This window comes from Tachypleus tridentatus, chromosome 10 (genome assembly GCF_004210375.1).
Source record: "Tachypleus tridentatus isolate NWPU-2018 chromosome 10, ASM421037v1, whole genome shotgun sequence".
Taxonomy (NCBI): Eukaryota; Metazoa; Arthropoda; class Merostomata; order Xiphosura; family Limulidae; genus Tachypleus; species Tachypleus tridentatus.
Genome location: NC_134834.1, coordinates 61770863 through 61785018, shown reverse-complemented (window position 1 = coordinate 61785018; position 14156 = coordinate 61770863). Strand labels below are relative to the sequence as shown.

The 14156-nt window shown below is 34.0% G+C and overlaps 1 protein-coding gene across 22 annotated transcripts in view; it reads right to left on the bottom strand.

Moving 5' to 3' along the window:
• Positions 1 to 14156, bottom strand: part of LOC143229404 (rap guanine nucleotide exchange factor 2-like) — a 171031-nt gene that overhangs the window by 47730 nt on the left and 109145 nt on the right. For 11 of the 22 annotated variants that reach the window (XM_076461689.1, XM_076461688.1, XM_076461696.1 and 8 more), the window contains one exon: positions 10282 to 10357. In XM_076461689.1, coding sequence (XP_076317804.1) covers positions 10282 to 10357 — 76 coding nt within the window. Of the gene's footprint in view, positions 1 to 64; positions 87 to 1503; positions 2213 to 10281; positions 10358 to 10601; positions 11516 to 14156 lie in introns of those variants that run through there. The other 11 variants (XM_076461698.1, XM_076461702.1, XM_076461701.1 and 8 more) reach the window with 6 other exon arrangements.

The following is a 14156-nucleotide window of genomic DNA, read 5'->3' as shown; positions in this document are numbered from 1 at the left end:
TCTTCACTTACCGACGTAAATGATACCTACTAATCAGCAAAAATAATTTTGAAATGACACGTACCATCATTCCCAACTATACGTGCTAATTATGAATCACATTGTATCAAGCTAATATTTACAGCATGACGTACTTCCTTCTATCTAGAGCCACTTCCAGACGGTCATGCACTGCACGTGACGTTGTAGTGACTGCTTTGTTAGGAGTCGGGCTGCCACGACACGCTGGTTCTAATCAATTATTCGAGTAATATTAACTCACTTTCAGCAGGAAGCAAAATGCATTTAAAAAAAACTTCGATTAAGGCATAAACCACGCCTATGGGCATTCATTATATTTAAGTTCACAGTATTTCAAAGTATTTTGCTAATACGACAACATGAAGCTAAATATAGAATTTGGTACTATCTAATTACATACTCGACAAGAAAATCCTAAAAATGCGTTGTCTTTGCATGACTGACTAAACGCTTTTTTGCCACATTACATGATCGTTAAAAGTTAATGTGCATGTACAATATTTATAGCAAATACATTTTGCCTCATTTTCATATTAATAACCAGAGAGAATTATCATTACAGTTTCTAACTAAACATAGATGACTGTTAGACAATACGAATCACAATATATCTAAATATATTAGTCAAAATAAAGTGTTTTAAAAATACGATTAACCCCGACTTTTTATTTACAACAAATTGCTCATACTTATTAGGCTCTGTGTTAGGAGCTCCATCTGTTATCTTAGAGATGCACAGTATCTCATGGTGCATTCAGTTAAACCAGCTCAATTTCAATCCTAAACAATACTCAGATGGGATTCACTATTCAAGCACGGTCCTCGGGTAAACAAATGTTACTATTATAAATTATCACATACAATACGTTAACATACTAAGTAATAAAGATTATGAAAATGTGTGTTGTAAACGATGAAGGCCTAAACTCTTAAATAAGAAGAGTAGGAACACACAAAACGTAAGTAAGCAAGTTTAAGAAATAGTTTTCTGTGGCTGAGGTACTGATAAAAAATGAAACAAACGCAATAATAGCTAATATTTATCTCATCTTCTTACTTCTTAGTACTTGACTTCCACATCTTCAAAGATCATTCCTTAGGATGTAATCTTACAAAAAATTATAAAAACTTTCAGATACTATGTTTTAGCTAAAAATAAATAAAAAAATAGTTTTAGCTTAGAAAATATACTTTAACTTATTTTCTATTCCTCCATTTTGTTAGTTTAAAACTTTACCTCAAACTCATTTATTTTTTCTGCTGTTATTATAGAAAAGGTTTATTTCCATAATCTTTAATAATGTAATAAAAGTCTCTTATTCACTTTACTGTCCTTTCTGTGATTCCTAGCAATACGTAAAACCGTTGCACCATATTCAGATACATTTTGACTTCTCTATATAAGATTAACATGACACCCTTTCAAAATATGTATTCGCATACCAAACAGTTATAACACACGTAAAGCACAAGTTTACTTACCCCAAGATCGGAAACGTATTATACGTTAGAGACCCCATTGAAATTGAATATCTTTCAGTGGCAGGTTCCATGTATTTACGTTTTGGTACCCATATCAACAACCGTCCTTGGAATGTCACGAATATAGTATTAACAACTATACGTAAAACAAAACGTCGCTAGATGGCGCCTCGTAGAATTCACGTTGATATTCACAACAGAAGCCCCAAAGTTAGCTAGAACATTAATAACATGTAGTATGTCCTACAACCACTTATACCATAAGTCATTAGTAAGTAGCTCCTCAGTAGGAACAAATACAATCAGATTTCCTTCTTTCACATTTCGTTACATCGCAGGAAACCTCTCGAAGAAGAAACAACTTGAGTAAAGCTAAGTTATGCAACATCTGCCTCATACGAACTTTCATCACTGTAAGCTCAATTACGATGTGGGGAAACAGTCCACTTCAGATCCTGTCGGGCCAAGTTGATACAACTTAAAAGGCTATACCAAACACTAAACATTTAAAAACAGACATTCTTGTGAGACAAGGCCATATCTGTCCGCCATACAAGTTAGGAAACACTTTGCTACAATCACTCATACTGTTATCTGTTCTTCAAGTGTACACTACACGTTGATTCTCCCAACCTATCGCTGACCGCCATGTCAATAAGCAGTGCGCCAATCCAACTTCCTTTCCAGCATGTCTGATAAACGTAAATGCGCCCCCCAACGGCGAATGCTGCAGTACTAGTATCTTTCGAGCTCGTATGGTTCATTCAAGCATGTGTAGTAGTTACCCATGCCCAAAATGGGGGATTGTGTGAAAGCGGTATGTCTCGTTGTCCGGTCACTCCCTGCTTACACAGATACTCTTTAAGGGCCCCACAGCTCTCCGGAAAGAATAAATAATGGCTGAATCAAAATAACAATTCTATACACACTCACAATTTTAACACGAAAATGCAGAAGTTTTATACTAATTTTAAAATACTTATTACTATTATTAAAATCCAATTTTAAAATTAATTTTACATAGTACAATAGTTTCGAGTGATAAAAGATAATTTAATCCATTGGTTTTTTATCAAAATAAGTTAAACTCCGACTACAAGTTTTGGATTTAGAATACAAAAAATGACTTGTTATGGCCTTATTTTTTATGCCTATCTTGTCTTTAAGCTTCTGTCATTGTTAATAATATTTTTGCTTGTTGCTAAGCCCAAAGCTACACAATGGATTATTTGTTGCTCTGCCGACTGCGGGTATCGAAACGCTATTTTTAGCGTTATAAGCATTAATATTTACCACTGAGTCACCAGGGAACAATATTTCTAGTATCCTTACGATTCACAGTAACGGTTGGTTAATTAATGTGTATAACATACATAAAAAAAGCTCTAATATCATAATCCGAAGAAAAACAAAACAAAACAAAAACACGTTTTAAGAGGGAGGTTATAGCTCATAAAATCGATTTCATGTTTCTAATTGGTCTAAATTTTGAAAGGTATATCAGCTGTTTTCAAGGTAATATTTTTCCTCTGTGCTTTAAAATTGAATGTGTCAAAGCGAACGTTAATGGAACGCATAAAACGGGAATTATTCGTAAGCAAAATCTAGTAACTTTTAATAAAGTTAACCGTGGCCTAAAACAGTAACTAAACTGGGTTCACGATCGCCAAAAAGATAAACCAAGAGCTATAAACTACAGTTAAAATACAAATCACATCACATTATGCTGATTTCCGACTTTTACAGCGAAGCAATGATATTCCACCTTCATAATAACACCGGTTTCATCTCTTGAATCATTAAAGTATCTTTTCCTACATACACTTTGACAATTTTGTTCCACAAGAAACGTGTGGAAAACATAATCCTAACATGTATAAAACATGATCTTAATATTCTATCTTCTACAAAGACACTGTACTGAACAACTCTAACCAAATGTGTAACCCAAGGATGTATGCGAACACAGAAGTTCAGAAGTAATTGTTTATAAGCTATTTCGAAGTGTGGCCAGGTGGGTTAAGGCGTTCGACTCGTAATCTGTGGGCTGCGGGTTTGAATCCCGGTCGCACTAAACATGCCCGCCCTTTCAGTGACGGTCAATCCCACTATTCGTTGGTAAAAGTAGCTCAAGAGTTGGCGGTGGGTGGTGATGACTTGCTGCCTTTCCTCTAGTCTTACACTGCTAAATTAGGGACGGCTAGCGCAGATAGCCCTCGAATAGCTTTGCGCGAAATTCTACAAAGCTCGAAGTGAGAATATGGAAATGAGAAAAAGTTTGTGAACTGTTTATAAATTTGATTATATTTATTTTATATATAATTATTTTTTAAGTGAGAAAGTTCGACAAGTCGTGAAGGATCACCCTAAAGTATATACTACAGTTTCATTGATATATATTTTTACTTACTGCTTTAAAACTGATGTACGATTGTCTGCGATTTTCCCTTGTTTCAATTTTACACAAACAACAACACACAAAAACGTTGAAAGAAAATTATATTATGGAAAAGGAAATTGTTGCATGTTTCTTTATCTGTAGGAACAGTTTGGTTAACGGATGTTATAAAACTCCCCCATTTCCTTTCGTAACCATTCTCGTGATCAAGTAATGGAGACTGCGTAGGAAGACTGGATAGCGAGAGAGAAATCTACACTGTAAGTACACCAAGCTGTAATTTTTTTGCGAAGGAGGACAACAACTACCTGAAAACGAATGAGATAAGACCAGTGACGGCTTCGATAACTATAACTGCAGTCGTCTAGACCTGGTCAAACAGCATTACGTTCACTTTCAAACATACACAATGTACTGGTTACTCTGACATCGTTTTTTTTTTTTTCACATTCTGCCTTATCGAGAATTAAGCCTTACAGAATTTGCGCACTTCATACATAAAGAATACAAAATCATGTTTACACTTTGGAGAATTTACTCTGACATCTGCATATTTCCATTGTTATATTAATCCCATGATGTAGTGAAGGAAGCTACTACATTACTATAAAAACTCCAAATAATACAAAATTATAATATAGCCCTGTCCAATAAATAAAAAGTGTTAGAGAGGTTACGTGTGTTGTTTATCTATTTAGGCATTTTGCAATGTACAAAATCGATATCTTTTAAATTAAAGGGGCCAATGTGGCCATTTTTTAAACCAGAAAACTGTGAAAAATCGATACTGTGATACTATCTGTATCACCACTTGTGACTTGCAAGAAGGTATCTTTGTACCAAATCCCGTATAAGATAGTTTACATGTACATGAATAGTTCACAAAAACATAACTGTACTTTCCTCGCTGAAAACTAGAGTAAAAGACAAGAATTTCAAAATTGATTCTCTGTTTGAGACCTGTAGAAAAGTATCTTTGTAATAAATTCCATGTAAAGTGGCCGAAATACAGTGGAGTAATTGTCAAACAAAAATCCAAAAATTATACTTTTTGTAGCATTTTGACCCCTTATAATAACTAAAAATAGGCAAATTCAATATTTTTATTTGTTAATGTTTGTTGCCTATAAAAAGGTATCTTTCTACCACATTTCACGTAAATTAATCAAACAACTAATAAACCAAAACCCCTAAAATTATGTGTTTACTTAACTTTCTGATACTCCTAAGATGATCAAATATCGGCATACCCCACATTTTTGTATGCATATTTATGGGACCTATAAAAAAGTAGCTTTGTACCAAATTATATGTAAACTAGCCGAAATACGACAGAATAATTGTAAAAAACAGACAAACCCCAAAATTATACTTTTTGTGGCGTATTAATCCTCTATAATTACTAAAAATGGGTAAGTTCAATATTTTTATTGGTATATGTGTGGGACCTACAGAAAAGTATCTTATACCAAATCCCATGTAAACTGGTCAAAATAAGGTCAAGTAATTGACTCAAACCCCCAAAATTATATTCTTTTGTGATTTCCGACTACTCTAAAAAGATTCAGAATAGGAAAAAATTCAACTTTTTCTTTCATATGTCAATATGCTGGGTGCATGAAAATGTATATTTCTAACAATTTTCACTTGTTTGAATCTTTGAACCCATAAAATTCCTACACAGGCCAAATTTATAAAAATGGAAAAAACTCTCTGGGTGTATTGGACCAAGGTATAACCCTACCAACTTTCGAGTTAACCAGTCGAGAAATTAAGGAAAAGCGGCCTGTTGAAAAATATTTGAAAAAAAAGAAACAATAGAAAAACAGCACGTCTCTCATAATCACTAAGTTGTAAAAGAAACACCACCTGCATAAAAAAACAATAAAGTTTAAATGTATCAACAGATTTTATAATACTGGATAGTTTTATGGCCGACAAAAAATTTAAAACACACCAATAAACAACGCAAAAAAAAACAGATATCCCTAAAATTTACAATAGTGTGTTATTTGATATTATTCTGATAATGATTAAGTCGAAAAACTACACTTAATAACACAAATAATGATTTTCATTATTCTCTTGTCTCTCGATGAGCCAGCGGCAAATTTATGTGTTTAAATCGTTAAAATCCGAGGTTTGATTCCCCACAACAGATAGAGCTCAGATAATCTATTGTGTAGTTTTACCTTAAAAATAAACAAACAAAATTTATTATATTTTTTAATAGTTCTTTTAAAAGTTTATTCCACACGAATGATTAAAGATATTACTATATTTTAAGTCACTAGCGAAACTAAATTGATGGAATCCTTGAATTACCAAATATAAGAAAAACAATAGATTATAATGATTTAACAGAATCAAAAATGAAGGCCATAATTCATTACGATTAGAAAGGTTTCCTTTCTTTGATTTTGCTATCAGCTTTGTCAGTTTGATTTGGTGTGTAATGATCTAAAAATTTGTATCAATGGCAAAAAACTATATGCTACCATCCTTAATTTTAAACTACTCACCAGAGAGACGATAGCTGATCAGTAGCATTCTAGATAACCCACCATTCATGTCGCTTTTATAACGCATCCACAGCTTAAGAGTGCAGATACCATATTTTGTGATATTGTATGAAATTGAACACAGTTCGATAGCTTCGAAGTCATGATCTCCGATACAAGGCTTACGCGACTCTATCTTAAAATGTCTGATTTCAAATCTTACCATGATAACACGTGGAGCAAGGAGTTAAAAAGATGTTTTGCTGCGAAAAAAACACACATAACCTAAAATTTAAATCACCATATATTAAACGATAGTTCTCTGCTACTGAATGTTGAAAGTGATAGAAAATAATAAAATTAATTTGTAGATATTTTATCGACTGCAGTTTCAATAATTAACGAAGGTGAAAGTTTGGGAACGTCGTTTTACCTTTCAATAACAATTGCAGATATGAGCGTTTAAAATATGACAATATTCTGTTTTTGTTAGTAAATTAACAATTAAAATACAGTGTATTCAATAATACCATCTACAACAGATTATCAGAATGGATGATACTTGGTACAGTATCTGCAGTAAAATCAGAAAAAAATCTGTATTTATTGTAAAATTCTGCTCCACTGCTATGTTAAACGCTAAAGGTGAAAAAAGAAAAACAAAGCTACACAGAAATAACGATTTACCAACTGCAACCTGGCTGGACATAATGTCTTAAGGTCATTAGCAACATCTGGAACAGTTCAACAAAGAAAATTAACACTGATCCTGCTTAAACGTCAGCAGCCCATTCAAGTTTGGTCAGCGAATCATCGGAACAGAATGAAACGTGGAATGGGCAGTGGCCTAATAATGTGAAGACTAGCAAGACCATTCTCTCATTTTCAAAGGAGCATCATCCTTAGTTACGGCTTTTATTGAATCTGCAGTTCATGTACCAGCTGTCTGTAGAGTTTGGACTCAATTTATCCACTCTTGGATTTAATATGGTTGTGGAGCAAATTTTTGTAGTTACTGTAGAAAATATTTGTATCCATATATAGTAGAACATTATTTTGTAATTCAAATAATTAATGTATCGAACAAAAACTTTGGACATGTAGATTTATCTGCTCAACAATTTTCCCCTGATAAACGAGGAACCTCTTTGTAAAAACGCAGTTTGTGTCATTAAAAACAAAAGAGCTCAATCGTTGCTTAAGTGAAGAATTTTACCAAAAAGCTCGTTCGTTGCTTAAGTTATGATGACTTCCCTATGGATGGTTGCCAAGCAACAAATCACTATAGCAACATCCACCTACTTCACAATTGGTTTAGACGCTATAGAGACGTTCTATTTTATGGACTTTCTATAAATGCCTATTTCTAGATCAAAGTACTATTGAACAAAAGCTCATGATTCATTCAGAGCTTAAGTAATTCATCCCTCCAGAACCTGTTTACCAAAATATCTTTACAATTACGAGTTTCCGTTAAATGTTAAAACATCAGGAAAATAGGCCGTAAAAGCTACGTTAAAACACACAGTACCGAACCAGTTCTTCTGCCATTTTGTATCCTACAAAGTTATAAGGTAATAAGTATAAAAACTGTTAATTTCTTGTTGCCAAAATAATACCCAAACGAATTTTGAAGGAAACAGATTTGAGAAGGTATCAACGTTATTTCTGTTTACCAAAAAGTTTTTAATTTTTTTTTTCAATATATTTTATCATCCTCTGACTACCTGTTACTTAATTGTGATGATATACTGTTAACGGGCCCATTCAATGAGGTTCAATGAGTTAAAAAAATTTAACTGCTTAAAATTACAAATTTCATAATCGGAAAACGCTTTTCAGTCATAAATAATAAAGAATTCGACATCAACTTAGTTTTATTATTTTTAAATAAAATTTACTCTGTATATTTGCAAATTCTATAACAAACGCTCATTATACCATTTAGTAACAATATCTAAGAAATCAGAAAATTGACTTTTTAACTTTCTATTTCTGTATAATTTAAATTATTGTTTCCTGTTCATACTTTGTCAAGGAAATATCAAATGGTAAAGACAGACCTTGAGAAATGAAATTATCTTTTATTCATAAACAAGATATGACATAGTACAGATATAAAAACAATATTTTATTTCTACGTTATTCCTTTTTACATAAAAAATGTAGTGCACACTGGAGGGATTTACACATTTTGGTAAAAAGTTTCGTAAACCTTTATGATCCATGTACATGTACGTTATTTTTTAAAATTTAACTAACGTTTTGCCTTTGCGGTTTCATTGGGGCCAATATACACAAGAAGTACATGAAATCAAATTGAATAAGGCATCACAAGTGATAAATAAATTACCCAAGCACTTTCCTCATTCGTAATATTAAAGTGTTAACACTGAAATGACCAATAAAGTATAATTAAGCGTCTGATTGCTTATCTTTGTACTTACTTCTCAAAGATTAACGTGAGTTATTCTATCAAATTTCACTGAAATCTATTGAATCATTTTTTGGCAACTTCTTAGACAGGCAATTGTGTTTTGTGTGTGTGAGCGAGCGCGCATTGCATGGTTGATTTCCACTAAAAACGCAGGCTTAGACAAGCGTTCATATGTTTAAACAATCTTTCGACTTTTAGCTGCGTTTGACCACGATATCTAACTTCATATTGTAAGAAACAATTTACTACGCTACTTTACTACATGTTATTTGACGACTGAAATATTGTTGTGGTTCACGTTTCGCAAAATGTACGTTCGGAACCCCAGAATTGAAACAAGCCTTCTCGTTACAGCAGCTCGTTAACTTACAGTTCGAAATTACGTCATTCAAAATTGAACCGACGTCACCATTACGAATGATTTACACAATTATATTACCAGCTGCAGGTGTTATATTTCGTCTTGATGTTTTAAGTAATGTTCTACAGTATAACAGGTACGAAGTAATCTACAATTATGAATATTAGTGAAATGTTTCTATAAACAGCAGTTATACATCGTATTTCCATGAAAAACATTTTTGTAAAACATATGGTTTTAAGCGTGAGTTACCTAAGGTAGTAAGTAACGAATGTAATAACAGAATACCGAATTAGCTACACTCATCGATTTTAATTTTATTCAAAGTATAAAGCAGCTTGTTCTGATTGGAGGTTACTGTTAATACACTAAATATAGTACCAAACGGTCAAGTTATTGAAAGTAAACCAAAGTGTATTGTTTTTATTATTTCATTTCCATGAAATAAAGCTCACTCTCCGAAAACGTTCGGGTTATCGAGTTTTTTTGTCTGATGCACATTTTTATCTGCTTATCCTGTATGTTTTGAAATATTATAAATAACATCACACACAAAAAAAACACGATCGTAAAAATTTCCAAGGTACTGGATTTAGTTTTACAAAATGGCCGGACTCACGGTTATCCACTGGGTAGCTGCATCCCTAGCTTTTCCAATGAACATTTTAACATCTGCCTTTTAACACCTCAAAATACATACGATTTAAGTGCGCATTTTTTATTCACTAAATAACGACTACATAAAGAAAGATACAGTAAAATCATTTATTATTTTTCACAGATATCAATGTCTCACTACTGGTAAACTAAAATGCGAGAACAAACAAGTCTTTCTATGATGATTCAGAACATACATTTGTCTCCAGTTTATTTCCTGAAGATGACAGTGAAGAGAAAGTTACTGAACAGCATGAAGAAACCCGAGATTCACTTTACTGCTAAAGCTTTAGATTATTTACCAAAATCCTGTTTAATATTAATCAATACGACTGGCTACAAACAGACTGTTATAGGACAAATAACTTCTAATTCAAGGTAGCATATACTATTACTACTGATATACATACTGTACATGGCTTACCGCAATCATTTCGGACGATTCCAAAATAAGGCACTCATTTACCCGGCGTCCACCTCCTGCTGTCCTTTTTCCAAAGCTGGAAGACAGAAAAATATATTATCAGAAGTACTGAACAGAACGATTAAGATATCGTGAGCTGTAAGAATTCAGTGCCTGATTCGCTTAGAACAATCTGGTACGACAAGCTCTGAACACTGGTTTATAGAACACACAAAAAACATAAACTTGAGATGATCAAACGTAAACAGACAAACGAGCTTAGTGAAATTAAAGATATGGAGTTGACTTCTGTTCAGTGAAAGATACAAAACATACGTAACCTTATGAACCGATCATTGCTTCTTAGTTCTGCTAGAACTTTATCCATAGCTTCTTGGGTTGAAAACATGTTCAATTTATTTTGCAACAGCTTAGATACACCAGGGAACTAAACTACAAGTGACCATTCTGGTCAGTCACACGCCTCAGAGACAAAATGTCGTTAAAGGTGAAGATTCTTTGCGTGAATATGCAAGAAATACATGAACACTTGCTTTATGGATGTGGATGTCTTAAGTACACAGTCCTGTTTACACGTCGCTTGATAATCAAATACATCACTCGACGGCAAGGAAGCGCAGTATTCAAACTTGCAACATAAAAGCATATCCCCACACACCATATCACAAATCGCCTACTGTTTCCATGACTACAAGAGACGCTTCTATTTTAAAAACGGATTGCTTAACACTACCGTTAACACTTAAACACGTAGAATGTACGTCGCTCACTGTTATTCTAAAGGTACGGATATAGAAACCCGACGTTGGACCTCATTCCTTCAGCGATAATGAACAAATATCGCGGGTATTTCATCCGCATATCAACACGTACTCTGTGTATCAACGGTACACCTTCGCTAGTAAACACAAAACCATCAAGTAAGCATTGCAATAAATTCAAAATAACCAAGTTCATCGAATCCACGAGTGATTTAACTATAAATTATTAAATGTAAAGACTGCTATACGTATAAAACTGCTTCATAGATTGACGAATGAAGACTTCAAAAAAGGCAAAGACGACTCCTCTCGTGGTAGATAGATAGTGTGGAGTGTTACAAATGCAGACACCATGGAACTGGCTGCCTGCCTACAAACCCCGCCAAAATAGTCGGTGCATGCAACGTGAAGAACCACGTGTGGGAGGCAATATCTATACCACACGGTGATTCAATGAGTCAGACACACAACTCTGCACGGCTTGCCTGAGGACAACCACAATATTTAGCTGTAAACCCGTACAGCTTACTACAATTGGAAGAAAGCCAGGACGTTTTTTTGGTTACCTGCAAGAGGCACTCCTGTCAGCTGTTCATTGCACGTGTAGTTCTCATTAACTTTAGTGTAACATTTTGGCCTTTTCTCTTTTAAGCAAATGGAAGTAAATATACATATTGTTTATTATCTTTTCTCTATATGAAAACAGTAAGAATTATCAAAGTATATACAGACCATTTTGACCACAGCATACATTCACAACACGAACAACCTTATGAATTCTAGAAACTCGAAATAACAGCGACGTCGTTCTTTCTTACATACTAAAAGAGTACAATAAATAGGTTCAATTAACACATAAAACCCAATCCCACTCTCTCAGTAAACACGTAGAAACCAACCTCACTCTCGGTATTAAATGTAAAACCCTATCCAAATTTCGGGTGTAGCACGTAAAACCCAGTCTCATTCTCAGCATAGCAAGTAAAAATACCACATTATAATTCGTAAAACATAATTTCACACTCGATGGAGCACGTGAAAAAACAATCCCAATCTCGGTAAAGCACGAAAAACCCATTGTCAATCAAGGCAAGCATGTAAAAGCTTATCTCACTTTCGGTCGCACGTAAAATCTCATCTCTTACACACTCTTTACTCATAATGCTTAACTAAATTACTGTACAGAGAACAGTTTAGTAAATACCCAGACATTTTTTTTCAAAATCTTATACCATTATGGGGTAGTTAAAGCAATTGGACTCATTTTGGATACAATGTTCCTTTACACATGACCTTCTCTTGTGTAAAAAACGCAATGCCATAAGTATAATGTTTCTCTAGTCGTGGCCTTTAATTCTCGAAAAAAACAACTGGATCCATAAAGTACGACGTCATTGTAGACGTGTGTTCGTGTGTTTTTCTTATAGCAAAGCTACACTGAGCTATCTGCCGAGTCTACCGAGGGAAATCGAACCACTAATGTTAGCGTTGTAAATCCGAAGACTTAACGCTGTACCAAGGGGAGACCCATTGTAGCCATACACTTTTACGAACAACGGCAAACATAGTGAAATGAGTATTCGGTGTCAAATAATTTTTATCTGCGTATAGTAATTGCATGGAGTAGATTCTTTTAAAAAAGTAGTTAAAGATATCTAATCTAAATACAAAGTTGTGCAATACTGTCACACAAGATTACCTACGATTTATTTAACAGTCATTACTAAAATAATTTCCATATTCTGGGATTTTCATGCAGGTATACATAAACGCAGTAAAGATCCCTCCTTGTCCAAACCATCGTCCACTACAAGTAACAGTGTGGTGCGTTATCACTAAAATACTAAAACACAGAATTAACATCTGTTCACAGAGTAACAACTTTACTTGATGCTGGTTAGAGTTTATAAAAAATTGTGTAAAACTTCAGTTGTTCATCTAGTATTGTGAAGTAAACACCGTATAGATAAAATACATCATGCAGCACAACCAGGGAAAGAGAAAACGACAAGTTAAAAAAAAACACAATGAAAGAGAAATAAGGCACCTTGAGAATCATTTTACAGAAAAAAAAAATTATGAAAAACGTGGCTGATGACATTAATTAACAAGTGCCACAAAAATACAGTTTAAAGAATGTTGTAAAAATGTGACATTTCGGGAAGAGTAGTAGAAAAAAAAAAAAAGACCTTTTGCTGTACCAAAGAACATTTACCCTGATCTTTGAAACATTGGCACAAAATTATTTGGACAGACAAGTGTAAATATGAGCTCTTTAGTTCCAATCAAGAAAGAGTCAATGAGAAGTTGCCAATGGAATGTATTGTGCCAACAGTCAATCATGCGAAAGACTGCGATATCAGGTCATCCCTTAAGTAATGTCCAATTTTAAGTTCAGAAAAAGAGAAGGGATTTTAAACGCTTTTAATACTATTTAATTAATAATGTATGTTCCATTATTATTTACTTCCTACCAACGATTCACAAGCTTCTGAACGCCACTTCCATACTACTGTTGGGGTTTGGCAATGTAGAGATGGTAGTTTTGACATCTTCATGTATTCCAAGCTATTTTCAGTCAAGATAGTTCTGCAAACTTCAGAACAGATGATAATCAGATGGGGGAAAGTATGGAAAATAAGGAGGATGTGGGAGTTTTTCCAAGTCTCGCTCTTTAATCTTTACAGATGTGGTCCTAACTGTATGGGGCCGTGCATTATCCTGGTGTAATTCAACACCTTTACGATTGATCAAAGCAGGTCTCTTTTCTTTTAGTGCAACATTCAAGCGCTCTAACTGTTGACAATAGAAGTCTGATGTAATCGTTACACTGAGTGGCAGCAACTCAAAGCGGATCACACCAACAATATCCCACCAAACGCTTAACAAGATTTTCCTAGGGTAGAGGTCCATTTTGTGCTGTGTTTTAGCCAGTTTACCAGCACTGAGCCATTGTCTTCGGCGCTTACAATTCTTATAATACATCTATTTTTCATCTCCAGTCACTAACCTGTCTAAAAAAGGTAAGTTACTTGTCTGAACATTTTTATACACGTCCTACTACAAATTTTAGTCATTAAAGCCTTCTACAAAGACAGAAATGATGATGCACTT